The sequence below is a fragment of the Aulostomus chinensis genome, chromosome 24 (genome assembly GCF_037954235.1).
Source record: "Aulostomus chinensis isolate RoL2024-O1b breed Wild chromosome 24, RoL_Achi_v1.0, whole genome shotgun sequence".
NCBI lineage: Eukaryota > Metazoa > Chordata > Actinopteri > Syngnathiformes > Aulostomidae > Aulostomus > Aulostomus chinensis.
The window spans coordinates 9,770,917-9,798,561 of record NC_141343.1 but is presented as its reverse complement, the minus strand read 5'-3'; the positions used below and the strand labels follow the sequence as shown (position 1 = coordinate 9,798,561).

At 43.2% G+C, this 27,645-nt stretch overlaps 2 protein-coding genes across 4 annotated transcripts in view; one reads left to right on the top strand and one right to left on the bottom strand.

Annotated features, from left to right (window-relative positions):
• Window positions 1-13,297: 13,297 nt before the first annotated feature.
• Window positions 13,298-16,801, bottom strand: gba3 (glucosidase, beta, acid 3). Of its 2 annotated transcripts, XR_015111757.1 has the most exons (6): window positions 16,641-16,801; window positions 16,063-16,287; window positions 15,157-15,962; window positions 14,461-14,584; window positions 14,306-14,368; window positions 13,691-13,792 (listed from the first exon to the last, which is right to left on the bottom strand). XR_015111757.1 is itself a non-coding variant. In XM_086197067.1 (5 exons), the coding sequence occupies exons 1-5, from the start codon at window positions 16,693-16,695 to the stop codon at window positions 13,590-13,592; spliced, it is 1,413 nt and encodes a 470-aa protein (XP_086053193.1). In that variant the 5' UTR covers window positions 16,696-16,801; the 3' UTR covers window positions 13,298-13,589. The 2 variants fall into 2 exon arrangements, 1 of the variants encoding a protein (XP_086053193.1); XM_086197067.1 differs by lacking the exon at window positions 14,306-14,368 and having other exon boundaries at window positions 13,298-13,792.
• Window positions 16,802-18,000: 1,199 nt separating this feature from the next.
• The window catches only part of adgra3 (adhesion G protein-coupled receptor A3), a 29,993-nt gene continuing 20,348 nt past the window's right edge, over window positions 18,001-27,645 (top strand). The window contains exons 1-2 of one of the 2 annotated variants that reach the window (XM_086196932.1): window positions 18,001-19,031; window positions 26,163-26,234. In XM_086196932.1, the coding sequence (XP_086053058.1) occupies window positions 18,820-19,031; window positions 26,163-26,234 (284 nt within the window). In that variant the 5' untranslated portion in view covers window positions 18,001-18,819. The remainder of the gene's footprint in view (window positions 19,032-26,162; window positions 26,235-27,645) is intronic. The other variant, XM_086196933.1, reaches the window with a different exon arrangement.

Here is a 27,645-nt window from a genome sequence, read left to right as displayed (position 1 = left end):
TAGCCATAGTGTTCATTTTGGCAGCCATTTTGAATGTAACGTTAACCTTTTGACAAAAAAAAATGCTCAGTGCTCATTGTAATCATTGTTACAACGTCCAAATATAAAAATATGAACTCACAGGCTTTAAACTTCATAGGGGAACAGAGCAGATCTGAAAAGCCAACTTGTTTTTAATGCTCCTCATGTTGTAATGGGACGACAGAACTACATATGAGCCAGACAAATGCGGGGAAATGTACATTTAACTGTCCACTCCCACCAAGAAGATTTTAACCCTGCCTTGTCTCATCACCGAAAACAAATGGACATTTCATCAGTTTCTATCATCAGAGATCTATTTTGAACTCGTCTCAGTCATGGGATAAACATTTCTCATCCAAGTCTTTGTTTGCAAAGTTAATAATGTGCATAGCTGTCATCGTGAAAATCGGCATTGTGACTCACCGCATTCCCTGGACCATATTTTTTGCATCACGTCGGTCTTTTAAACCTGACCATTTTGACTGATATCACAAGTAATGTGAAGTGCAAACTTTGAATGACTCGCTTTTCTTAAGCTGCGCGGCGTCATTCGGTCGTCTGAAAATGGGCTTTGTTTAACCCAAAAAAAGCACTCCGTCAAATTCATTCCCGCTGTTGTGAATAGTGCTGCACAAAGACAGAAACAACCCCCCCCCCCCCCTTTACACATGCAGCCTCGATTTTACCCAGGATCACTTGACGCCAAAAAAAAAGGCAAGAAAAATGACCAGCATGCTCTCCTTACTCCCCTGAGAAGTGAGTCCTACACACAGGGATGTGGCTATTACTTATCATCATCAAAAAGTGCTTGTTTGGTGATAATAAGGGCCTAGGATAGAAATCTCAGCTAAAGGGAGGGAGTGAGAGGGAAACTACCTGAAGTAGCAATGGAGGAATCCGTTCACTGCTTACTCAAGCATTTTCTGCTTCTCTGTAAAACGAAGGGCCAGCTCTAAGACCCGGCTTAGCCCAGACACAGAAGATAGGAAAAACTGTTATTAACCGTGGTTAGGAAGACTAAATAAGATAAAGAAAAACAGACAACAACTTCAAATGTGCTTACCACGCAAGAGGCTATCATCAGGGAAAGGGTAATAAAGCATTAGGCCGTAGCATCTTGTAAACATGAAAATAATATCACTGCAGATGAAGGACTGAAAGTAAAAAGCTTTAGAGTGAATTCTATCTCAACAAAAGGTGTGGGCACATTGCGAAAAGCAACATTTAGCCTCAAAGGGAAAGTCGCTGCACATACACTTGCATCTACATTTTTTTTTTCTCTGTCTGTGGGTAAGGTATATTTCGAGCTGGGAAAGCAGGACAGAGCACAATCCAACGTGAAACATCACTCATGTCGAGCTGTTGGGGAGAAAGTTCACGAAAGACATAAATTTCGGGGTCATATGTGAACAGTCCCAGCAGGGGTCACACTCAATGATCGCTCAATTGCGATGCAGGGCCCGTGGGCCTTATCTGTAAAAGTTCTTGACAACATGGTTTCGTCGCTTCCCTCTGCAAGCACTTCACGTTCCTTGTTTGTTTTATCTATCGCCATTCAGCTATTTGAGTTTGACACTAGGTTCATGACCACTTCAATTCACCTCCTGGTATCTGATGATTCTGTCGCTCATGCTCCTCTAATGTATTCCAAAGAGAGGGAGAGAGAGAGAGTGAAGGGGGGATACGTGCTGGGGAGGGGGGCACACGTCCCATCTGATTGCGACGTCTCGCTGATGAATCACGCCGCAGTGGACATCGGCTATATCAAATGGTGCTTTCCATCTCAACGTGTGATTAATCAGAAAAGGATTTTATTGTTAACACACTGCAGATCAGTGCGAGACTCGTTGAATAAAGTGTTTCTGTCGGATGATGAGAGGGAGACCTCAGTCTGATGGGGTGACGTGTCTGCAAAAAGCACCCTTTTTTCAGCGTTTAGCTTAATGTTTTGGGGTAAATTAAAGGTTGAGAGGTGAGGTTGGCTGGTTTAAAAAAAAAAAAAAAACAGGACAGGATAACAAAGACTTCTGTTGACAGACACTTCCTTCGCCAATGGTATTTTTCCATTTTGTTCAGATTTTTTTCCATTGGCCACAAGCGGTAAAGCTATACCTCGAGGACAGAGAGGATGAAAAATTGAGAGAATGAAATAAATATCTATTTAAAAATAGCCTCTCAGCATGGCAAGGAGAGATTTGAAGATATTATCCTCATAGGGTGCTGTGAGTGAGGCCGGGAGAAGGGAAGGCTGTCTACAGTGAAATATGAAAGGCACATACTCGCTGACAGCCTATGGCTTTTCCTGATACTGCCAACACCAGCCCACTGGAGTGATCCATAGACTCTTTGTGGAGACTTGTGACATAAATGCTGAGGGCTAGATGTTGAAGATCCTCAGCTCGCCACTGCCGCCCCGCCCTCCCTCATCATCCTTCGCCATCGCCTTGCCCGCCGCACGGGGGGAATTTGTTATGTTCCCTCTCGTACACCTGCCTCAGACATATCAGGATGGTGGACAGGGGGCAAGTAGACTGACTTGTCCTTGTCCCTTTTCAATTTGACAAGGCAAGCAGCCTTGGGGACTTTCCAGTCTATTTTCAAATTGACCATTTATAATCAGTTTTCTAAAGGAGAAAGGGAAGGGGTGGTGGAGACAGCCCTGTGTTGTTGTGGAGGGTATAGAGCTGGGGGTTGGGGGATGCTAATACAGCAGCATGTTGTCAGATGTGTCAGCAGGTAAGATGAATGAAGAATAGATAGTGGATGCATAAAAGGGAATGCACGGTAGGGAATTGACCTCTATTCAAAAAAGGAAAAGGAGGAAAGAGGGAAAGAAATGTGTATCCTGAAGCAAATAAACATATACAGCCTTGCTTTGAAATCTGCACTACCTCTCCATGAACCCAAAATGCAAGAGGAAGTTGTGCTGGAGGTGGTTAAACTCTTCTAAGAAGAAGAGGCATTCAATGTCCATTTTTGACGCCGACGTGGCTGCATATATCAGCACCTGCAAGGTCAGGCCGACTCGGGCGTGGTGAGGGCCCTAGCCCGGGAGGCGTTGCAGCATTCTGTCACATCGCTTGCTCCACCGCCACTACACGATGACATTTCCACAAGATGGGTCTTCTGAATTATGCGGCCCAATGGAAGGGTAAGAAGGAAAAGGAGGAGTGAGGGGGAGCTCATTTTCTGGGTGTCTGCTTTTGACCTGAAACCGCCACTTGTTTTCATCAGCGCCTTTTGTCACTTATGCAAAATGTTGTGCAGGGTAATAGGGGAGCAATCAAGCTAACCCGCTGCTCCGACTCGGCCCCCTCTCTCTCTTTAGGGTGAAACAACGCAGTGTCACCTCTGTGCAGGTCCCCATCTTCCCCAAATTAATCCCAATTTGGCCATAAAGCACAGGGCCGTCAAAAGGGGCAGGCAGCAGGTAATTGACATTCTCAGGTGCATGAGTTTTGTTTATGTACTAATGCTGAGCCAAGGCCTTTCACCGTGGATGACAGCAGACCCAGTTTGCATACACCACTTGATTCGGGAGCCCTGCATGAGTGACTGCTCAGCAGCCCGTGGCCCTGTGGCATTTCAGCAGAGGACATTTGAGTAAAGATTGCCTCAGGTGTCAAGTGGCTTGGAAGGTACAGGCAGCAGCTGGAGGTCGTTTGTCCATTGCATTGATTCCACAATGACCCCTCTCTCTAACTATTGATCCATTCCCCAAGACCCCAACACAATGCCCATGCCACACGAGGGAATTAGAGCTCAGGCATCAATGCGGTCTACCGTTAAACAAAAGACATTTTCAATAGGACATCACGCATCAGTATATAAAAAGGCAATGCGCTGGACACTTTCCTCTGAGGTCATTCCATGAGTCCATTTTGGTTATTGGGATTCCATGGATGTGGGGTGTGGGAGTTTATAAACACGAGAGAATGTCGAGTTTGAGGATTGACCGTAAGTCATTGCATATGGAAGGTGTGTGTGTGTGTGTGTGTGTGTGTGTGTGTGTGTGTGTGTGCTCGTGTGTTGATGGGTGCGGTGTTTGCACTCATATATGGAATACCCTTTCCTAAATGCTCTCCTAGGCAGATTTCCCGTGCCTTTCAACATGTCACCCAAGGCCATGAATCACCATTACGGCACCCACATTTTTACCTGGGCACCTCAAAGGCTTTTTCATTAGGGTAAAAGGAAGGCAGGCGCCGACGGGGGTTGTCAGGGGGGTCGGCTGTGTTTGTGGAAGGGGAGGGTCAGGGATTTGGGTTGGATGGGTTAATTACAATAACAATAGGGGCGGCCTAAAAAAATGTTTAAAAAAACTAAAAGAGCACCCGCTATGGCGGGGCTGAGCTGCTCTCATTTATTTCAATAAGGTAAATTGATTCCTATGTCCTCTGGTGCCATTTGCATTGCATCCATTTAGCATTTCACATCCCACTCTCCTCCCACCCTCTTCCACCTCCTCCCCCTCCATTCACTTCACGTGCGGAGGGCAAGACGACATCAGCGGGGACACATTGATCTTCTCGGACAGCGAAATCATAATATTTCACTCATAACAATCCACATCAAAGAAATCGTTTCGAAAAGAACGCTTGTTTTTACATTACTTATCACCGTCAGTCGGAGACTCAACTTTTATTTATTCATTTATTTTTTAGATATTACAAAGCAGCCCTAAAATTAGATTCTCTGCTTTTTCAGAGGAGAAGTTCTCAAGCTTGTTCTGTGATCCCCGGAGGCAAAAAAAAAAAGAAAAAGAAAAGAAAAGCTTGGGAAACAAGGCATAAAATAAGCCAAACTCAACCTTATCTCACATTATTATCGTGGAAGTTACCCAGACCTACCGGCAATTAACCCGAACAGAAGGCGTATTCTTCTCTTCTTACTTCTAGTTTTTACCGGCATTTTGAAGATGGAGTGTTTCTGCTGAAACTGTCTCACTTTAACTCTGGAAAAACAGGCACGCGGAACAGGAAATAGAAAAGTCAATTTGCCAGCAGTTTCTTGAAATGAAAATCAAGGTAAATTAAGGGATTATGATGTGTCTTTACAGTTGAGGTTGAACCTTTCAGTCAGCATAGTCTGACCTTTGACATCACACCGCCACTCAACAGAGGAGTGGCGATGGAGGTTTCATCATTTTTTTCCCTGCGACTCTCTGTTCTTAGATTCCAACAGTGTCACTCAATATTTGATCCCCTGTTTCTGAAGAGGCATTTCAAGCTACATGTGACAGTAACTCCCATAGTCTTCTGAATTTGAACCACATTTTTATGAGCGCTCGTTGCCATCCAACTTCACTCTGCCAACATGCCTCCAACTTTATTTTCGGTGCCATTCTGTGCAAGTGACAACTGATCCAATAGTGCTGGTATTGCCCACTGGCCTCTGACCCAGCCCCCAGACAACATAGCATCCATCTCACCTCCCTCACTGCCAGCCTCCCTGCCATGGACCCCTCTTGTCTGGCACACACACACACACGCACGCATTCCCAACCTACACTCCTGTCATCAGTCACCGTCAGGGCAGATAGCGGCGGCCGTCAGGCAGATGAGTGACGACTGGGCCTGTTACCTGTGTGCCTGCATCACAATGGGTCTGTGGGATAAGATAGAGAGACAAAAGATGCAACTCTACCACAGACACACACACACGCACACACACGCACCAGCTGATCTTTATTGTCTATTGTGCAATTAGCTGTCAACCAGCAACGTGTAAAGATGTGCTACACCGAGCCCAACCTAGAAACATGTACGGTAATTGAGTGTGAGGATACGTGTTCACCACAAAACATTTCAACCAACACAATTAGAGCAATATTCTGACACTCAGCGTTCATGCAAAATACCACCTGCATTGATCCAGAGTGGTCAAAATCAGGTTATAGTTTATCCATACAAGAGCATCTTTCAGCAATCACTTCATTAATCACTCTCCCAAAGGGCTCACACAGGACAAATGGCATTTAAATACACACTTAAAAAAAAAAAATGCATATAGGTATTTTTTTTGGCCAGTGTGGATATTTTAATAGAAATAGAAATTCTGCATGTATGCGACCGTCAACATTTGACCACCAAATTCTTCTCAGTTCACCCTTGATGTGATTGCACAGGGACCTTTGACTACCAAAATATTTCCAGTTCATCCTCAAATCCTACTTCCTACTTCGAGGAAATTCCATCAACGTAAAGATCTGCGTCGTTTAACGAGCTCACATCGATTTCCTGACGCGAGTCGAGCATCCTGCATTTGACTGGAATACCACTCGTTACCTGATTGTATCTCATGTCAAGTGGAAAGAGATACTTTTACTAGAAATCAGACTGGCATGATTTTCTGTTTTTGCAGTATAAGTCACAGTGCAGAGTGAAAATTGATACCAAAAGAAACCACATCCACCTCCTTGATTCAGCAATAAGCAAATCCTATTAATCCCTTTTAATTGGGCCTCATTCAAGCAAATCCTGACTGCTCGAGAACAATATGAAAATAAAATATAGATTTGAATGACTTCAAGGAGGCAGTAGGACTTTGCATATTAAACTCACTCCCCCCACCCCTGACACCTCTGTCTGCTGTTGTTGCAGGCCAGGAAGAGTATATTAACCATCGCAACCTTCTTTTGAAGGTTTACACAAGCAGGTGTCATACCCGTGCAGGCGTTTGACACCCTGGCGCACACACAGTGGAATATGCCACAGTATTTATAACAATAAGTCACCGCGAACGTATTGAAATGCACCAGCCATTTCACCGGCAGCCTTGAACTCTGGCTGATCTGCTATTTGTTACCTCGAGCGCTTGGCAAAACAAAACCGTCTACAGCCCAAACACTTGAAAAGGCTTATTGCTCATGTTGCCCACAAGTTCAACGCTGTCTGGCTGAAACAAACCATCACAGTTAAGCTTGCTCGACAACAAACTGAAAACGCCTTGATCCAATTAGAAACACGGGCTTATTTGCACAAGTATGAATACTTAAATTGGTCATACCAGCAGGTAATTATTAAATTCCCCTGTCCCGCCCGCCCTGCAGAACATTTGTGTTGCATCTGGAGCACAACAATTGAGTCACAGGTTTGGGCACCAAAGGATGACGATTATGGTAATCTAACAATGCCAAAGCTCCATTGTATGTCACAGACTTTTGTTACAAACTCATGACCTTATTAACCTTCTTAATCCTCAACTGGGTTCTCATGATAAGGGGCTTACAAACACACACAAACACTTTGATGTCCGGCAAACATTTTCGAAGCCGTACCCACCTGTTTTATCCACTACACCTTTGGTTCTCTGCATAATATCAGCAAAGACCCTGGAGTCATCCAAGACAATTAACGCTCTGTCTTAGATCAACAGCTGGGAAAAAAAGGGGGGGGAAAAAAGTGGATGGCGGCGTTTGGAGCAGAGGGCCCTCCCAGTGTGGGCACATGAGAAAGCAGGTCTGATTGGTATTAAGTGGTGAGATTAAAAAGCCATCTCATAGGTCAGGTCAGCTGGTGTTCATTTGAATGCATTACCAAGGTCCGAGGCTAGATAATTCTCTCATTAGCGCCACTCAAACCCTGAGTGACAACACGGGTGAGACGGGAGCATGTCGTACAACACTTAGAGTTAATTAGTCTGCGCACACTGTTGCTCTGCTCCTCATGCATCCTCGCTCTCCTCCTCCTCTTGAAAATAGCCTCAACCTAAAATGTCGGCAGTTAATCAAAGACGAGTTTTGCAGTTTTCCAAAGTAACCCCTTGGAATTACCTGCAGGTTTTTTTTTTTTTTAAACTTAAAAAAAAAGCCTAGTACCTAAACGTCATGCAAGATACACGTACCTCTACACTTGAAGAGGAATATTTGAAGGAAAATCCCATCTGTTTTCACATTGATTATCCAGTCTGTATACCGTGACCATTAACGCTTTTGGCAAAGGAAGAGGGTGACTGGTCTCCCTTTGCAAAATGTGATGCCAGAATTATGGTTTGCCTCTAGGCCCTCCGAGGGGTGCCAAGGAACCCCAGTGTGAGGGACCCTGGAGAGGTACTGGTGTGTGAGACATTCTGGAATTTGAGAAATGCAGTTGAGGATGCAAAAGCAAGTGCGTTGGAGGGCTGTCACCGTTGTATGTATTCTAACTGCCATGACAGTGAGCCTATCCCAGCTGACATTGGGCACGAGGCGGGCTTCACCCTGGACGGGAGTCCATCGAAGCGACCATCAGGACCAATTAGGGGCTCAGTATCTTGCTAAAGGACACTTCAACATGGTCACCGGGGGAAGTGTAGATCGAACCAGCAACCCTTCGGTTGCGAGACTGCAGCTCTACCTCCGAGCGACAAATATACAAGTTTATTTTAGAAAGCTTCTCTTACTCTCAAATTGAGAACATCTAACTACGTTTTCGCGACTGAACTACTTTATCTGCAGATGCTGCATTTCTTTGGCGCGACAAGCTAGCTTAGTTAGAGCAGGTTTATGCTAACATACGTGTTAGCTAGACAGTTTGAACTGAAGACAATAACATTTTCTAGCAAAGTCCAGCACACAGAACCATCATAATATATATCTGTTAGGACTACTAGTCCAAGTGAGTAGTTGGACCCAAAAAGGCTAACACCAAGCACAGAAACAAGGAGTCGACGAACAGACACCATAGGCCTACACCGTGGCGAGCGGGTAGGAAAAACAAACAAACTAACTCTACGGATAAGCTAACTATGGACGGAGCCACACTGGGAACGATACAAGAGCAAACCACACTACAAACACTGGGACTGAACAAAAACAAGGAAAATAGTACAAGGAAACTACGGCAAGGTACGTGATCTAGCAAAACGCGGACAAAATGGCTGGAAAGTCAGGCAACAACCAAGACAATCTGGAAGCGAGGCGATGCGGCCAAGCTGCTTAAGAGCAGGGAGAGTAATTAGGGAGATGAGCCTCAGGTGCGCAGTGGGCCTGCTGCACCGCCAGGCCACACCTCCATGGTGGAGACAGGAGGAAGACAAAAAAAACAAAACACGAAACAAAACACAAGCAATAATAAAATACACCTAAAAAGTCCAACTCATAACAATCTCCTTTTGTACTTCTTTTGCTAAATCCTAATTCCACAAGCTCTGCAAGTCTTCCGCCACCAGGTAACGGTCCCGGCGTTGAGGGTTGATAAAGTCTTGTCAGTAAAATTTTAAATTGGCTCATTTGTACTCCCCTTATGTACGAAAATAAAGACGTCCGTTTCAACTAACTGGAACAGCCTGTGATGGAAGTATTAAGGCAGTTATTACCTGGCTGACTGGCTTGCTGCGAGAGGCAACCAAGTTTCTGAAAACAACAAACCTCAGTGGAAAGAGAGGGGAAAGTTTGCACGAACTTTTTTTTTCAGTGTTTTTTCGTTTTTGTTTTTTCGAGCGGGGGACCGTTCAGTTTGGACTCTTTCCGTACGCCACGGGCCAGAGGTTGCTTCCGTATCTGAAAATGAGCAAAGATAATCCATGAATCTTAGATTGCAAAAGAACATTATGAAAGGCCAAGGTTAATGTGGAATCCGGCATGTGCTGTCTTCTCACCATTGCCAGACGGCTCAGACCCACAGGTACCCGTTGTCTGACAGCCTCTAAAGTTTCAGAGGAGATTTGGAGCAGATTAATTTTTCACTCTTTGTTGATGACATTGTGTTTGGATATTGGGAGCGTAAGGTCACATACACATCATTAGTCTCGCCGCTTGGATCCAGACTTGATAACTACACCGTCATCACGGTTATATTCACTTCACTTCTTAAGGTTCCATAAATTGTCTCTTTCGCTCTCTCGCTTACATCCGCTCACACTCCTACCACTGTTCCCATGAGACACAGCGCTCGGCTCATTTACCACCACACACACGCGCGGGGGTTCTCTCTCGGTACCACCGCTGGGCTTACCCACCACCCACACACACACACACCCTGAATACCAATTCCTGCATGTGCCCCCTATCACCACCCCCAACTGAGCGCACAGGGTTAGCTGAATATTCTAGGAGGTTTCAATTTTTCAGGCGGGTCTGCAAACCCCCCTCCCATCACGTGGCGCCATCACACTCGAGGGAGTTAGAATTTCGACAGTCGTTAGCAGGGTCATCTGCAGTCCCCCAGGGAGCGACTTAAAAGAAAAGATTTGAATTGCCTTTCTATCTTTTTATTCTTTTTTTTTTTCTTCTGCCCACTTTAGTCTCTGTATGGGTCTGTCATAATTCCACTTCCTGTCTTTGAGGCCGAGCAGTATTCATCCCCCCCTCCGTCTAGTCTGTGCCGCCACTTTCATCAATCAAAGGCGAGGTCTTCCAAAGCACTTCTCATAACTCCGATGTCACGCTTCTAACACCACTGTCAAAAGTGGTGACAGAGCTCCAAACCGCTGGTTACGCCACAGTCGGGCATTTATCCACTTGTATAATGTACTGTAGTGCTCACACAGGATCAAATGCGGGATGAGAGGAAAATGGCTTCTAGCTGAAAGAGGAAGAAGAGGAGAGGAGGAGGGGTTGAGTATGAGAAAACATTTCTTCTTCTAACTCTTTTGCACTAATATGAATTCCCAGCGAAATGTCTGGCGAAGTAGGTCAATGGGATTTAGAAGTTTGTGCTGTATTTTTGTTCTCCCTCTTCTCCTCATACTCTTGTGTCAATGGAAAATGAGCAATGCGATTAGGAAGGGGTGGGGGGTGAGTGAGTGTGCGTGCGCGGTGTGTGTGTGTGTGTGTGATGATGATGATGATGATGATGATGATGAGGGAGGAAAAGAAGAAAAAAAGACAGGCTGTGAGTGGTGGTTCAGGCCTCTCATAGGTCCCTCACCAGCTGACGGAGACAAGCAGACAAAGAAAGACAGAGAAGGAAAAGGGAGGAGAGAGAGATTTGTATCTAGAGGAAGGGAGTGGCTGATGTCTCTTTATCTTGATATTGAAGCAACAATCTAATTATACCATTTCTCCTGGGAATATGCATATGAGGGTAATCAGTAAATAGAAAAAGGTAATTATTTGCCAGAAGTCATACCCTTGGCACCTGTAAGCACCGCGCACCAGATAAAGATTTTTCATATAAGTCACAATGAACAGTTTATTAGCTATTAAATTATTTAGTTAATTTATAGTAATAATGAATTTCCCACTTATTGAATATTTCATAGTGCCTGACAAAATATAATGAGTTAACTTTGCTCTAACACAAATGGTGGAGGGGGAGCGGCGGCGGGGGGGGGGGGGGGGGGGGGTCTCTCTCTTGTTAATTTGCCAGAATGTTCCTTGGGGTAAAATCTCTGCCTGTGAATGTGATTGAATGTTACAATTAAACATACTAATTCATTGTCAAAAGCAACTTATCTGTACACATGATATATTCGCTGCCTAATTGGAAAGCGCATTTCGAAACCTCCCCTACATCACAATCTAATAAGAATACATTCGGACCGGCTGTGATGAATTGAATATTTGCGGTCGGGCTATTAAACAGACCGGAGGAGTGAATTATTTAAAGACTAATTAATGTTTTAAGCTTTTTCCAACCTGCAATATTTCTCAGTTCCACTTAAATTCAACTCATTTCAACAGTCAAGTGCGGAGGAACTCGCTGCTCGTTTCATTCAATCAATTCAGCAGCAGTGGTGCCTCTTTCAGCTACCTCTATCCGGTGATGGAGGAAGATGAAATCCATCAATACTGGGAGACAGTTGGTGGAATTACTAATCATCTCCTTGCTGGGAATTGAGGGAAACCATACGGTGCATTGATGAATCATGGAATCCAACCACACGTCCGCGATACAGGTAGGAAAACTTTTCTTTTTTCCCTTCTGAAGCCTCAGCCACCTTCTGTGTGTTTCACTTCAAACTTGGCGCACTGTCATTCCTCAGACATCGGGGTTGATACGAAACATTTAAGATATTAGTGTGAACTTCATCAGCGTTGAACTCGCGTGGTTCAACTTATGCCTTTTCAAAAGCAGCCCGGCAAAGAGAGGCGGTGGGATTATTCATGGCTCCACAAAAGGTGGGTATTCATCATAAGACAAAGGAGAATCTCGCTCGGCTTGACATAGATGGAGGAGGGCCACGGGGGTATTATTCACATCTGTAGAAAATAGTATGCACAGCCAACTGGTTGTCACGATACACCGTGTTTATTAATGCAAACAAAGTCTCACAACACAAGAATATAAATGACATTTTCTTGCACACCAGAGCATCAATATTGTGTTAAATCTTTGATGTATCGTGGTCAGGGGACTGTTTTAGTTGTTTTTTGGAACACAAAGGGGATGCATTTTATTAATCAAAGCAGCACAACATGGAACTCCAAAATTGAAGGAGTGAAATTCCAAAGTTGTAGTGTCCCTAAGTGACCACAAGATGGCACTGTAGGTTAAAACAAGCAGGAAACTCTCCTCTTGCGTTCTCGTTCTGTTCCCAGATGAGAGCAAACGTGAGGTTTATTCAGGCTTACAGAGCTGTTTATAAAAAGAGAAATCACATGAACACAAGTTGATGTGATTTCTCTTGATCACCTGACACAGCAGTTGTGTATGACTATGAAAAAGACCAAATAAATTGTGTCATGTGTGATTGAAATGACTTAGTATGTGAAACAAACAATAGAATCCGTGCAGCCAATTTATTCTTGTCCCCCCCCCCCCCCCCCCCCCGTTCATCTCCTTTATTCAGCTACTCATTATTAACAGTTCCATTTGTGCAAAACCTGCACGGCCGAATTTCACCCAAGTTTATAGAGGGGGCGTAGCATCGGTCAAGACAGGAGCCATAAAATCCTTGGGACAAATCCATTGAACACACTGAAAAACTGCATTTAAAAGAAAAAAAAAAGTTTGGCTGAGGTCGGCTTTGTGGAGGTATGCACACCTCTATTTCTTTTTATCATTTTTACTTTATTATTCTTTGATCAGGACTCCTTTTTCCCCATCTAATTAATTTTTCACATTGTCCACAGTCTTTAAAACCACCATTGCTCTTCCCTTTTCGTGTTTTAATTTTTTTTCAATTTCATTTTCTTCCAACCCTTTCGTCTCCACGACTATCAACTGCTCACCTGTCCACCCATGGATAACAGTTCATTCGTCTTTTTTTTATTTATTTATTTTTTAAATTTCCATATTTGTTAAAAAGCATTCTGTTGAGGATGGAACCGGAAGAGAGGCAAGGGTAGGACTTGGGTCTGTGCAAATTTAGAAGGAAATGGAATAAAACAATTACATGAACCACAGAATCTCCCCCATTTGATCAGGTACTTTATTCCCGTTTTGTCATCTTTTTTTTCTTTTTTTTTTAATCACAGTTGGAGCTTCAAAGAAATTCACCCACACACCAAAAAGCTAAAACTTAAATAAGTTCAGAAGAGGCTTTAAAAAAATAAAAAAAAAAGTACACTCCGCAACACCTTGACATTTGTAAAAAAAAAACAAAAAAAACACTGAAACCAAAGTATTGCAAAATGTATAAAAATGGAGAGACTTTTAAGTGTACAGGGAATTCTGGATGCACAGGTTGTTTCTCGTGGCTCATCTGGACTGAACATGTTTGTATTTGGAGACGATCCGTGCGTACTCCAGTCCGGAGCGGTACATGGCCCTGCTCAGCTTTGCATCCTCAAAATCCACATGAAATAATCCAAAACGAACACTGTAACCATCAGCCCACTCAAAATTGTCCAGCAGGGACCAGGCAAAAAATCCACGCACGTTGACCCCGTCCTCTTCGAGAGCTACGGAGAGGCAAACACAGTTGGAACACGTCAAGGACGTGCAATTTTACAAGACTGAATTAGAATGTGTTACACCGTGTGGGGTGAGATCTCAAAACCATATTTCCTTTGCAAAAGCACATACATTTGACAACTTCTAAACATTCCTGGATTAAAAAAAAAAAAAGAAGTACCCACTCTAACCAGGTGGTGGCACTAAAACACTTTTTTTTTTGCATGAATGATGCCATGAGTGGATAAAATCTGAGAAAATGCTGTGCTTTTATCAGGCAGGGCAGTTAGAAGGTATATGGATATATATATATATATATATATATATATACACACACACACACACACACACACACACAAACACACACAGTATATGTCATCCCCAGCTCAAGAAAAATCTGACATCACTCAGTTTTATTTCAACCATTTGATGCATGTCCCCACAAAACAAAAATCTTTGGCGACGACAGGACTGTACAGTTTTGACGAATTTGAAATGAAAAAAAAGAAAAAGAAAGTCACACTTAGTAGCGAGAGACGATGCTGCACTTTCTCACAATTCGACGGGACTGAACGTGGTTCAATCTGAAAAGAAAAGGTTTTATTTTTGCAAAAATAAATAAATAAATAAATAAAAGGCCGTTAGGGAAGTGCCGTTTTTTTTTTTTCTCTTTTACCTTTGCCCACCTCCGAGATGGTCTCCTCGTAAAACGCGGCGCGTTGAACATCCTCAATCTGCAGCTCTCCCACCTGAGAGAAGCCATTCTCCGTGATGTAGATCGCAGGGTTGTTGAAGGTGTCCTGCGAAGTCAAGGGGGTGAATATTATCATCAAACAAGTCATCTGAGCTGTCAGACATGGCGCGGCGAGACAGATTGGTCTACAGTGTGCCGTTTAGCTGCATTACAACCATGCCAGGCTCAAACTAATGGACTGTGACAAGTCACAACAGCAGGAAATTGCTTGTCTGCAAACACTTTTCAGGAAAGTAAGTGTTTCACTCAATGTGACAGCACTAATGAAGCATCAGTGTGTTTCTGTAGGTGTTAAAGGGGGTTCCTGCATAAATCAATAGCAGCAAAACTAAACAAATGTCAGAGTTGTTGATGGTGGTTTGTGCGCGGATCAGTCAGTTCTGGCTGATGCTTGGACGTGCAGCAAACATGCGAGCGAAATTTGACTGTCTGAGCCTCATTCATGAAAGGATTTTTTAAACCCTCAGTTTCGTCTTACAGACAGGAAGCCAAGCCTGTTGGCTGTTGATGTCTTGATTAAGGAGTTGCAAAGAGCCATCCGGCTTTGCTTACAACCTGTCAGACTAAACTGAGGGTGAAGAAAGGTGCCATAGTGTTGGAGCATTGCCTGAATACTACCTTGATGTATTTGAGAAGTTTCCTCAAACCGCTGGGCACCACAGCCAGCCAGGACACGCCACAAACGGGCCACGATGGATCCAACACTTCGGCTGCATTTCGATCACTCTTCATACACAACACCTGCCCACAAGCATCTACTTGTCGCGTGACTTTCCGAGAAGTGTAATAGTTCAACGCAAAGAAGTCTGCTGTCCCCAGAACAGCAGGTTCCTCTTTGGAGAAAGTAGGCAGTCTTGGGGCATCGATATACCCCAGAGTCTCACTTCGAGCATCAATGGCCGATCGCATATTTTCTGGGTAATCTCCCGTAACAAACACTGGCCAGGCGAACCATCCAAGAGTAAAAGCAAGGCAACGTTCAGTAGCTGTGATTTCCTCTGCACAACCGGTGTGTAGGGGCTCCAGCCAGTCACTGTTGATGGCCAAAGACACTGCACCTCTCTGCTTTGGCCTGTAGAGGGAGTCGTAGCTATGCCAAGCCATTGCATGAGCACGCAGCATGTTGTGGCCCACAAGGTAGACAGCAATTCCTGGCTCTTTTAAACCCGGAGCATGAATTCCGTCTTCATGACCCAGTTTGGCACACACGTACGGTTCATTGATGGTGATCCAAAGTTTGACACGGTCCCCAAATGTCTGGAAACAAAACTGAGCGTAGCTGTCAAAGATTGATGCGATACTGGGTGATTTCCAGCCGCCCTTGTCTTGGAGTGCTTGAGGCAGGTCAAAGTGGTAAAGCGTGACCATAGGTGACACATTAGAGGCCAGCAAACCATCAATCACCTTGTTGTAGTACTCTACACCTGGTGGAAAGAGAGTCACACCACAACCATACCAGTTTATTCCGATGTAGAAGGTCATTTAAGGATACTGCAAAAAAAAAAAAAAAAAAAAACCCAAAACCTTTCTGATTGACGTGCCGTGTGGTCCCATCAGGCAGGAGGCGAGCCCAGGAGAGAGACAGACGATAGTGTGTCAGTCCAAGCTGCTGGATGCACTCCAGGTCTTTGTCCCACAGCTCGTAGCTGTTACAGGCTACATCTCCATCCTGATCCCCATACACTCTGCCTTTCTGGTGACAAAATGTGTCCCAGATACTGGCTCCCTTGCCGTCTGCCTGCCAGCCACCTCAACATGAAAGTTGTTTAATTGCATGAAAGCATGTTGACATAGACGACAAATCTCTGTTTCGATTTTATGGGACTCATAAAGTGTCTGTGGGTTTCTCTGATTTGTAGCGTGAGGACACTCCAAGACATTTTCATTGTTCTTCTTCTATTGTGTCTTCATATTGCAGCTGTCAGTCCAATCTTACACGAAAAATCTCATGATTCTCAGCCATAACGTCTCTGACTGGAGGATATTCACCGGAAGTTGACACATTCATATGTACACTCGTGCAAATGAATACCCGTGTAACACAAAATCCTTGCAGTGAATACGACCTTCATTGAGACGTGTTGGTGTCTGTGTTTACCTACCTTCTATTTGATACGCAGCAGTTCCCGCGCCCCACGCAAAGTCACGTGGGAACATGTTTTACCTCGTGAGCTTGACTGTAATACTACTAACTTGCTTTTGAGTGTAGTATTTTAAACCGTCTGTCTTCACGCTTCTTGCGAGACGGAAACCAGGAACAAGTATGAACTGCGGCGTTTAGAGACCGAGGATAAAACTAGAAATGTTTTATTATACCTTCTTTTTTTGGTTTGTTGTGGTTCAGTTGTTGCTCTTTTAAGTGTGTTGAAACAAAATTTGGCAAATCGTGCAAGGATAAAGATTTGCATTCAACGAGCTTGACGGAAAGAGTCGCGTTCACAACCCGCTGTGTATACTTTTACGAGTAGCACTTGAAGGTAGCACTTCGGCCGTCGTCCTGCGTGATGGCGTCTTGATAAAAAGTATATATATTTATATTTTTCCCCCCACTGTTGTAGTTTTTGTAGTTGGTGGTTATTTTCCATTAAATATGATCTCAGGCTTTTTAATCCTGAGTTTAGTCTGACAGGCAGGCAATAAATACTCCTTGTAGAAATGTTCCTCTGTTATTGCAAAATTTGAGGTGTAGGATATTGTAATTATTTCTTAAACAGTTACGAGATGTTGAAAAATGAAATAAATATGCATTATAATTTAATTTTAGGCAGAATTTCTGTCTTCAAAATTTATGATGGGACTGAAAATGAGGGTTGTTTTTTTTTAGACTATAAACTATCTTCCTTTTATAACTTGTAAGCAGGCAATTGTTGTCAATGAACCTCAAGCCTGAAAACAGATAGAGGAGTGGAGGTGAAAGCTTTGTAGCCTGAGGGCAAATGTTCAATGTCCCACAATACAATGCTTTCCTTTGGCCTAAGTGACTCAGTCGACCTGGTCATAACAAAGAAAACTGATTATACACCAAAGGGCAAATCCTTATCTGCCAAATGTCCCCTTTCACAGCTACTGAGATACCATGAATACGAAGACTTCATCCTCCATAATCACAATGTGTTTATAACTAAGACTGCTATGTCGAAAATACAAAAACTCCTTCTGTATTAACGACAGTTTAGAGAGAAATTATGGTATCATTGGAATATCATCATATGTGCACGGAGGAGTAAGACTTTATTTAATGTAGTTGGAATAAATCCGCGTATGTGTACGACAGCGTTTTAATTATTCAAAAATTACCGAAGGATTTGAAGTCAAACAACCTATATTATTGGGTAAATGGCATATAAAAGTAGATATATATATAGTATGCGTAAAGTAAAAAATTAAATTTACTACGTCCGCTTCAGGCGATGATATCTGTATTGCTGTGTTAGTGGGCTCTTATTTTGGAAAATGGGCAGGAAGTGCTCTGTGTCTCGACAGACTTTACCATTGTGGAGAGCGGGGCAGGACCATGGGAAGAACTAGGACTTCTGAATGGACTAACTCGACTTGAATACTTTCCCAAAACCCCAGAGGGAGTAAAAGAGACACCACAAGTACTTCTAATCCTCCTCGTGAAGTAGTACAGCGTAATTTACTCTCTACTTAAAATACTTTGGTCTGTGAAAGGCTCTTGTTGCGCCTGTTGCTCCATTTTTTCCTCCCCCCAAGTGATTTCCTGTTGGAAAAAAAAAAGAGAGGAGGGACGTTTATTCGCTCCTGTTTGGCTCTGCATAGTTCTGGAGAAGCTAAGTGGGTGTTTCAAAAAGATTTTGGCCCGAAGTTGGTGCGGATAACCTGGGATGACTAGAGCCGCCTCCCGTGGAAAAGACAACCCGGACTTGGACCCACGCTATGGGCAACAAAGAAAACCCTCTCAACAACTGGGCAAGTTTTTGAGCAACCAGCGTCGGGTGTTGTGGTTTTTCAATGTTGCAGACTTTTGAGTGCGACGCCAGAATGGAAAGGGAATTATAAATTTGGCTAACAAAGGACACCTCTGTCGGGTGGATACCGCCGAGCAAATGGAAACCCTGCGAGAAATGGAGGAGGAAGCTTCACTTCAGCCAAACAAGCGACTGGCTAATGTCTTCTTTTTGTCTGTAACGAGGCATTCGAGCTTCCAGGCGGCCTTTTTATAATACTCATCATAAACTACCCACCCGCCTCGCTGAATTCATTATTTTCCTCGCCATCTCTGCAGTGTTTTTTTTTTTTTTTAATTCCTCTCCGTGAAAGATGAATGTGAATTTGCTGCAGTTGTTGGTTTTGCTGCAGCTCGGCGGCGGCGGCGGCGGTGGCTCGGCGGCATCATCTGATTGCAAATCATATGATGAACGCTCGAAAAGCACGGGGAAAAGCCTGCCGTCCGACCGTAAAGTGGTGTGCAGCAACATGGAGCTCCATCAGGTGTTACCCCCGGACTCCTTCCCCAACAGGACAGTCACACTGTGAGTAGTCATCCTTATTTCCTGCAGTAATTGAACACAACGCTTAGGTTTACGCTCGATAAATCAGGGATTCACGATATCCCACCTCATCCGAACCAAAACACTATTTTTTACATGATTTTTACAGTTTGAATAGGCTGAAAAACGTGAATCTGGGCAAATATTATCACCTTATTCTTCCATATCAACACTGTAGTACTGAAGTGACTGTGACTATGCCAACAGGCTAAATTCAAAAGATGACAAAACTTTACGGAAGCCATTCAAACGAGAGAAAGATAACACTTAGGCCTTATCACAATATACTGACATCCACAATCCAACAGGATATCAAGTCTGGTATCACTAAATTGATGTAATACCAATGTATTTCCCATGCCCTACATGTAAACACAATGGAATTGGAAAACAACACTTTCCCTTGTTTCCAAATCAGTGAGAAAAGCCTATAAATCACGTGTACCACGTTTTACACTGCTGAGACTATGGAGGTACATACATTATTGTATCCCTCTGTTACACAATGTCTGATTGCTCTCAGTTTAATATGCACTCGCAGTATTCCTGGTGCAGTTTTGCAAATGCGGGAAGGTGAAAAAATGTCATTTTAAATCAAATATTGTGGTCCCGTCTCCACTTTTTTATTCTGTATGTCGAAAAACACATCAACACTGACACAGATGCCAACAAAAAATTCCACCGTGTGCATTTGTAATCTGTTTAAGTCTCTCTTCTTTGGCGAATTATATCGTTATATCAGTCAAAATAATCATTTTTGGATATTTTGCCCAACTCATGCGGTCCTCCTTTCAATATGAGGACTTTTGTTATAGCTTTGTGGCTTAAGTTTTGTTTCCAGTGGATTGAGTCCTGTTGACTTAACAGCTGTTGTTAACCTTCACAAGAGAAATATGGCACAAGCAGCTCAATGAAGTTACATTTGTTTCCTTTTCAGTCGTATATCAGTTTATATAAGCCTCGGTATTTTAACAGTAACCGGCTGTCAGCCTGTACTGTCGTGATTTATACACACAGGAAGATGTTTTGGCAACTCAATCAGCACTGACATATGAGACAATTGCTTTACACGAACCACAGATCCGAGCTGGATTAAAAGCGACGCTGTTACTGGGCTTCATGAGATTCTTTTTAATGACAGTATATATGGGTGATGTCCAACCACTCGTCTCGAGTACCTTGGTGTACCTCCTTTGGTGTTTTAAGAGGACGACAAGTGTACTTGTTCGAACAGGATGTACATGTAAAATTTAATAAAGCTTCTGAGAACAGATTGTAAAACTTCGCCCCGTGTTTGGTTTAGTGTTTGACAGACTACAAACCAAGCAAAAAGACACCAGTTGAAAGTTGTGTATCCAGAGCACTTGTGCTTTGTGGTGGTGGTGAGTGATGGGAGAAATCTGAGCGCACCAGGTCAGGGAGCGGGACTAGAGGGAACTGAATAGACTCCAGAGAGGGAAAGAAAGGGAGAGGATCTGCTGCTGCATTCTCACTTATAAGTGCATCTCTGTGACTCACTAAAATGATTAAATGGGTTTCGTTTTGAAAATTTTCTTCACAGTTTTGTGCCTGCGGGCATGTTGGCGTGAAGTCATTTCAGGACAATGTGACATTTGGGTTTTATGCCAGAATGGTTTTATTTTTGTCAAACTTGCATCCCCACAAGCTGCATAAAAGCGCGAGTGCTGTCTGTGATTTCACTCATTCTAAAGAACATTAACTTTCATTTTGTCTGTTAGTGGTGCCAAGAAAATCTGAATGAGGCAAGTGTGGTGAACCCCCACACATGGCAACAATTGGACTTGGTGATAGCCAAGTAAATGTGACCCAAAACGTGCTTTCATGATTGAGCAAAACATAGCAAAGTTACAAGAGAGGTTGGAAAGTAAAAGCCTCTTTGTTTTAAAAAGTCGTCATATTTCAGGGGAGACGTTGAAGGTCCTCCCAGACTTTGCATTATTTGCACCATCAACAAATAAATAGATGGGAGTTCTTCACACACAAAAAAAAAAAAAATGGCATAAACACAAACACATGCTTACGGAAAGAAAGATTTTGTTATGTAAAAAATGAAAGGTTATTGGGACAGTGCAGTTACAATTGACGCATTTAGATAATAATGGTGTGGTTTTCATAGGGATCGGTACCAAAAAAAAGTTTTCCCAAGTCAGTAGAATACCATTTACAGGCTGGTATATCTCGACGGAACCACAGTTCTCCATCCTGAGTTGTATTTTTGACACATTTTGCCCGTAATGCAGTCTGAATTGAGCTATAGGCCAGTGGTTCCCAACCTTGTTTTTGTTTTTCCTGTGTTGCAGTTTATTTCTTTATTTATGTAAAAAGTTAGTACATTTTCATCATCCAAAAAGTTGAAATGTTTTATTAGTCCGACTACAATGCAACAGCTGAATTTGTACTTTTCAGAGTTGGGTTAAAACATCTAGACCATGCAGTTGGGGATTCCTCCAACATGTTCATTTGGTTGGTGTGGGGTTCCGTGCATGCTCTGTAAATTCCACTCCGGTGTCTGGAATTGGAACAGTTAAGGGGGACATCATCATCGTAGGTGAAAGTACAGCAGAAACAACGCATGAGGTGAACTCAATGCTTTCTCAGCTGAAGAAGCGGTCGGTTTTTCAGGGCGAGACGTTCGGTTCTCGTCCAGCATTCAGACGACAATTTTTACTGGTGTGTAACCAAATAAGGAGAACTAGAAGAAAGTCACCAACTCTCAAGGTACCTCCACCGACTGTTCTTTCGGTGGACGTGATTTTTTGAATAAATCGATTGTTCCCCTCGTCGTGCATACTGGGACAACTCAGTGACCTAATGGGTCTGTAACTATAGCTTGACTGTTTCCGGATAAGTAACCCAACTGACTGACAACTATGAATTGAAAAAAAAAAAAACCCCAAAAAACTCTTACCACTACCTGCTCCTTTTATTTGGACATTACCTGCACAGTACATGAGCAGTTTCGTAGCTAAGCACCTCTTATTTTACCAGACTTGAATAGAATGCAGAATGAGCTCACCCTGTGATTGATTATATGGAGTTATTCAGTGCTGTTCAGCTCTGAATGCCTCTCTGTGGGGAACAAAATGAGTGATGCATTCCCCGCATTTGTGCACTCCAAATGATACCGCATGCCTTAGTAATCCGAGAGGAAATGACACAAATGTGTTTACAGCTGGCCGGTCCTCCGATGTAGCACTTTGTTACAACACAAATAACCTTTGACTGACATGCTAGGATACATCTCGAGCGCGGTATGTGTGGGTGACGATACCCTCGCAGACAACCAACTGTACTTAAGCTTCCTATAGTCGCCCAGCTCGTATCTCTTTACAGGGCTTGTTAAGTGTAATCAGGATCCATTCACATGAGCACCTGGGTTGGCCAGTTCAAATAAGCGCACCTGGTTTTTGGCCGATTCAGAGCAGCGCAGGATTAATGACAGGAAGAAAGCAGGGATTTCCTCCCTCGCGGCTGGAAAGCCAGCTCAGTTTTTGATGACACATTTGAGTGCAGTAACTGTCTTTATTCACAGCAGCACACACCAGCACTTACATCTGGCTTCCCTTTTAGTTCAGACCTGCTGTGTGCTCTCTCTTTGGATTTCAGATCTTCAGAATCTTATGATAGGAAACACTTCAGGATGCTTGATCAGCTCCAGCATCAATCATCATTTGTTTGTCATCCCCAGCTCCAAAGCTACCACGTCAGACCTTTTTTGAAGTGCTTTTATATTTAGAACACAGGTGCCTGCTGTCATGCATGTCCTCAGAGGATTTGTTTTTGTTGCTTTCCAGGCAGCCATCGGTCTAAAGGAATGCCCCTATGTTTTTCAAAGTGGTTCAGTTCGTGTTTGCCGAAGAATTCCCAAAAGCAAGGCACTGACAGCTGCACATTTTAGTCAGTTTGCAGCCTTTCATTTCAAAGACCTGTTGAGCTTTGGCTTTGCCAAGTTGCCTCAAGTCTCAGTTAATCCCAGACAAGCAATTCAGCAGAGTGTTCACAGAAGAGTTCATCTGATGTCTTCATTTACTGCTCACCTGCCTTTCGCCTGGTGTTTCCATAGACTTAACTTTTCTGCGCCCCAGTTGGATGTGTAAAGAGGAAATACTGACAGTAGAAGAAGAAGCCTGTTTTGGAAGTGCTTTAACACAGTTGTGGGTCTTTTCCACACAAGAAATTACCTTTTTAAATATGAAGAGTTTGAGGATTGCCTGGTTGTTTAAAAAAAAGAAGAAGAGAGATTTGTTCCACATAGTGGTCCCAATGTCGAGAGGACAGTTCATAATCTATCATTTCTTCCCATTATTCTACGCGTTATACGCATCTTTCCAACATTTTCCGCGATACATGACACTGTATTTTTCTCCTCAGACAGGTGCCAACTTGTCTATTGTGTAGATGTAAATTAGCTTTTTGTATGTTTTTGAATGTGCCCTTTCTTTACAGCTTTCCCTAACACAAATCATTTAAGGTGTTATCCCAGTGACATGCTGCCTGTTCGTAAAATTAAACCAGGGAATTTTTATGCCTGGATTATTTATAAAAGAAAAAAAAGAAAAAAGAAGAAGATGTAATTGGTTTCCCGCATTTTCTTCAGACATCAACCAGTTTTATCGCAGACGCCTTTGTCTTTGATTCTGACTGTTCATCTGATCACAAGCCGAAAAGCTCGAGTAGGTTTAATTTTCGTATGATACGCTCGTGTGTGACGTCCACGTAAACACATCAGTGACAAACATGGAAATAATGTCTGCATTTATTTGCATATCGTGAGATCAAGTCATGAGTCCAGTTGTTTTTCATGTCCAGAGGGAATTCAGCATCTGCCTTTGTTCAGATCCCGCTACTCAAACTCCAATTTTCATCGAAGATTTTATTGTCGCTGGATGCTGCCTCCTTACCTTTTGTGGTCACTTCCATGTTTCAGTTCGCTACATTCAGAGGAAGTTACTCCAGGCAGGTTTTATTAGCTCAAGTGGAGCCTGACACTCACTTGAAAACTCTGTAAGAGTTGGGAGTTTGTAGCCTAAAAACCTCCCGAGCATAAATAATGTGTTGGGAGAACAGTTGGGGGTTTACATAGTGGCTTACGTTGGGGCTTACGTTGGGGCTTATGTAGTGGCGAGTTCATCTCTGGTTAACATTGCGCCTTTAGCTAAAGCAGCGGGCTTTCGAAGGTGTATATTCCTCAGCGAAAAAGTACCTGGGCCTCTCTTCAAAAGTGTCAAATTTACTTGCGCTGAAGGCGAGATGAAATGAGGGCCCCGTGCATTTTATCTTCTTCTCTATGACTCACAGTGGAAATTCTGGTTTCAAGAGACGGCTTTTCATAAATGTCACCGAGATTTACAACATCTGTATCATGGGACAGGATGTGAGATTTGCTCGGATCCCCCTGCAGCTTGTTCCTGGCTTGTTCTCAAGCAGTTCTTATCTATGCATCAAGATAAGGGAGACTCCCCTCCTCCTGCATTTGAGGCCGAGCCCAAAGAAATTCCATAGACTGTTATTGAGTCTGGCGTCCTCGGGCCACCATCCGGAGACAGACGGTAAGGAAGCAGCCCGTCTAGCTATTCATGTCCTGAGGGTGTTGGAGATAGTCACCGGTAAATGGCCATGATCTCCAGGAAGATTCAAGGCCCCTACACATGCAAAAAAAATGCTTCAATACTCCATTAAAAAAAACAAACTCTAATTAAATATTATCTTTCCACATGACAAGAGGGAAAATGGCTTACATGTGTTCTAGTTGAGGCAGTGTTTTGTCTTTCTCTGTGAGACTAAGAGTTTAAAAAGACACTGGTTTACAGCAAAAGCGGTTTCCAGCACGCCGCAGGTCACACCTCTGTCATGGGGAAGAGGGAGGGGCTCATGAAGCAGGGATTGAAAGAGTATGAGAAAAGGCCTCATGGCCTTCTTTGACAGATTTATTTTGATGACTCACAAGGTTAGATTTGTGTTTTTATTCAGCTGGACTTGCATTTTTTCCCCCAAACTATTCTGATATACTCTGTAAATATACTGTTTCTTGAGGATAAAATCTGTTAGCATTTATCTGTTCCCGGGTTTATGTGAGGGACCGCTGCATTCCTGTTATGTCATTACATAATTAAGCTGTTTGTCCACCTTCTTTGAGCTCCCTGAATTTTCTCAGCATGCCATGTACAAGGTGTGATGAATTAGTAGCGTATATCATGCTGCTGTTTTGTAGCCGCTGTTTTGAGTCAGACGCTGAAGTACTTCGCCCAGAGAGGCAGGGAACCAAAGCAGCAAATCCCCAATGAGTCTCCGCTGTCCAACCCGGTAATAAAACAACTCCTCAACACCCCATAATGACTTCAATCTGGCCCCTGGCTGTGGGTGCCACCAGCGTGTATGTCACCCACCACATCCCCTCCCTGGTAGCCATAAACATACGCTAACCACACGTCCCTGCCCCCCCCCCCCTTTCCTGCAGGGAGTTGAATTCTCTCCGGGAGAAGTTTGAGTGATAGACAGGAACTCTCAGGAACATGAGAGCTTTACCATGCATCTTTGTGAGCTGGGAAGGAGTTTAAACAATGCAAGGGAAATTAGCCGGATAATAAAATATGGTTAATTATGCAGGGAGGAAGTCATTTAGAATTCACACTTGGACTTGAAGGTCTCTTCCATTAAATGTGGCGTCAAAGGGGAATTTACTGTAGATGGGCTGTTTTGCATCATCTTAACATTGATTCTTTTCTGTGCATCCCTTTTAAGGAAAAAAAAAAAAAAAAACGCTCACCCAAGGCTGGTCTTTATTTAGTCGTAACAATGGTACTACAACTCGAGAATTTTCGGCGTTCAGTCGGATTTCGTTGTTTCATTCAATACATTTCTTTCTCAGACTCCCATATCAAATCAGAAGTTTTGACTTGAAGCAAATCCACTGCGTTTTCAAATAATAAACGACACACATGAGGAGTTGTTTGCTCCACAGTCTGTCCACTATATTAAGTACACTAAAGTCATGTTTTGTGGACTGACGCTGCACATCCAGTTTTTCCTACTTGAATTATTCTCTTTTGCATTCATACCTTCTTTTTTTTCCTTCCTTTTCTCCCCCTACAGAATTTTAAACAACAATAAAATTCAAGAGCTCAAAAATGGATCTTTCTTTGGACTGTCTACATTGGAAAAATTGTAAGTATTGTTCTTTTTGTTAATTATTTGCATGAGTAGAAATGGCTACCTCTCTCTATATAGTGCATTTTAAAATAATACAATTAAAAAAAAAAATCCTTGAAGAAATTACACTCGTCTCATAAATTTGAGGCTACTGTTTTGCAAAGCTGCCTTCATCCTTGCCTGGAGTTTACAGTGGTGGTTCTGTACGTCACCTAACAGCTACCATTGCATTAGCAGGAGCAATCCATCACTCTGCAAATTAAGAGAGCTTGGGCTTGTGGTGGAGGAGGTATGCTAAATAGTATGCGATGGAGTCACGCCAGTGGAACATCCAAGTCATAGGAAATAAGTGGGTATGCACTCAGTCAAGAATATCAGTCTGTGCTGGAGGACTGGGGATGCCACGAGAAAGGCTAATTATAGTACATCCTAGGGGGTTGTTTGTTGTCTGCCTGGTGATACACTCTCAACATATATCTGAGCATTCTTTGTTCAGGGCCCACTTTCTTCGAGTACGCAACCTCATTGCTCCTACGATATGTTACACAGGCTGTTAAAGTCTGTGTATTTAACTTGGAGCTCCTCACGAGGGAAACCATGTTGAAAAAGTGAGAGAAAGACGAGTCTCCGTGATTGGGGAAGACACTTATTGGCGTATGTGTGTATGTTCTCTAAGACTCTTGGATCAACTGAGACATGTCGCTTATCCCATATGTCTCTGACTTTGAAATGTCATCACCAGTGTTTCCTTCCCACAGAGATTTGAGGGAAATGGCTCTGGGCCCACACATATGGGCCATGGGTGATTTATCACTTCGGAATGGCTTCATGCAGATAAAATAACCAGACCATTAATGGCCGTGCTTTCACCCAAGGCTACAATAACACACGACTGGGTTGATTTGGGTTTGCGAGGGCATGTTTTGGTCTGTTATTGTTCATGGTTGGGTTAAAGACAGGAAATCAAGAAAGTATATCAAGCAGCATTTTCCACATTTAGCCTTTGCAGTATCTGTTTGGAAAAGATGAGCAAGTAGTAAAAATTCCTCGGATGATCTGGTTGAATTATTGTTTCAGTTGGTTGCGCAGTGAGAGTGAGATGAACTAACAAGTGAACTAGATTGATTCTTAATCGGGCCGAGATCTTGAGACTGTGTTCCCAAATGGTCCAGAAAAGGATGATCTTACCCTGGTATGACCAAACTACCAGTGCAGTCTGAAATGGCTCTGTCGCCAGTCGTACTTAGACATACTTGGACGTGTCAGAGCGTCCAAACTTTCGAAGAGGAGAAGTAAAAGATGTATACGCACAAATCCCAATGTAGGACCTTCTTTCTATACTTTTACTCTTATCTTCGCGCCCCAGACATATCTGACCAATAAACAAAGGTCTCACAGTTGGCAAATCAGTTTATAGGTACGCTAC

Coding starts and splice junctions, on each gene's coding strand:
- gba3 (XM_086197067.1), bottom strand. CDS start 16,695: ATGTTCCCACGTGACTTTGCGTGGGGCGCGGGAACTGCTGCGTATCAA. Junction 16,288..16,640: donor TGCTGCGTATCAAATAGAAG/GTAGGTAAACAC, acceptor TTTCATGTTGAG/GTGGCTGGCAGGCAGACGGC. Junction 13,793..14,460: donor CATCTCGGAGGTGGGCAAAG/GTAAAAGAGAAA, acceptor GCCTCTCCGTAG/CTCTCGAAGAGGACGGGGTC.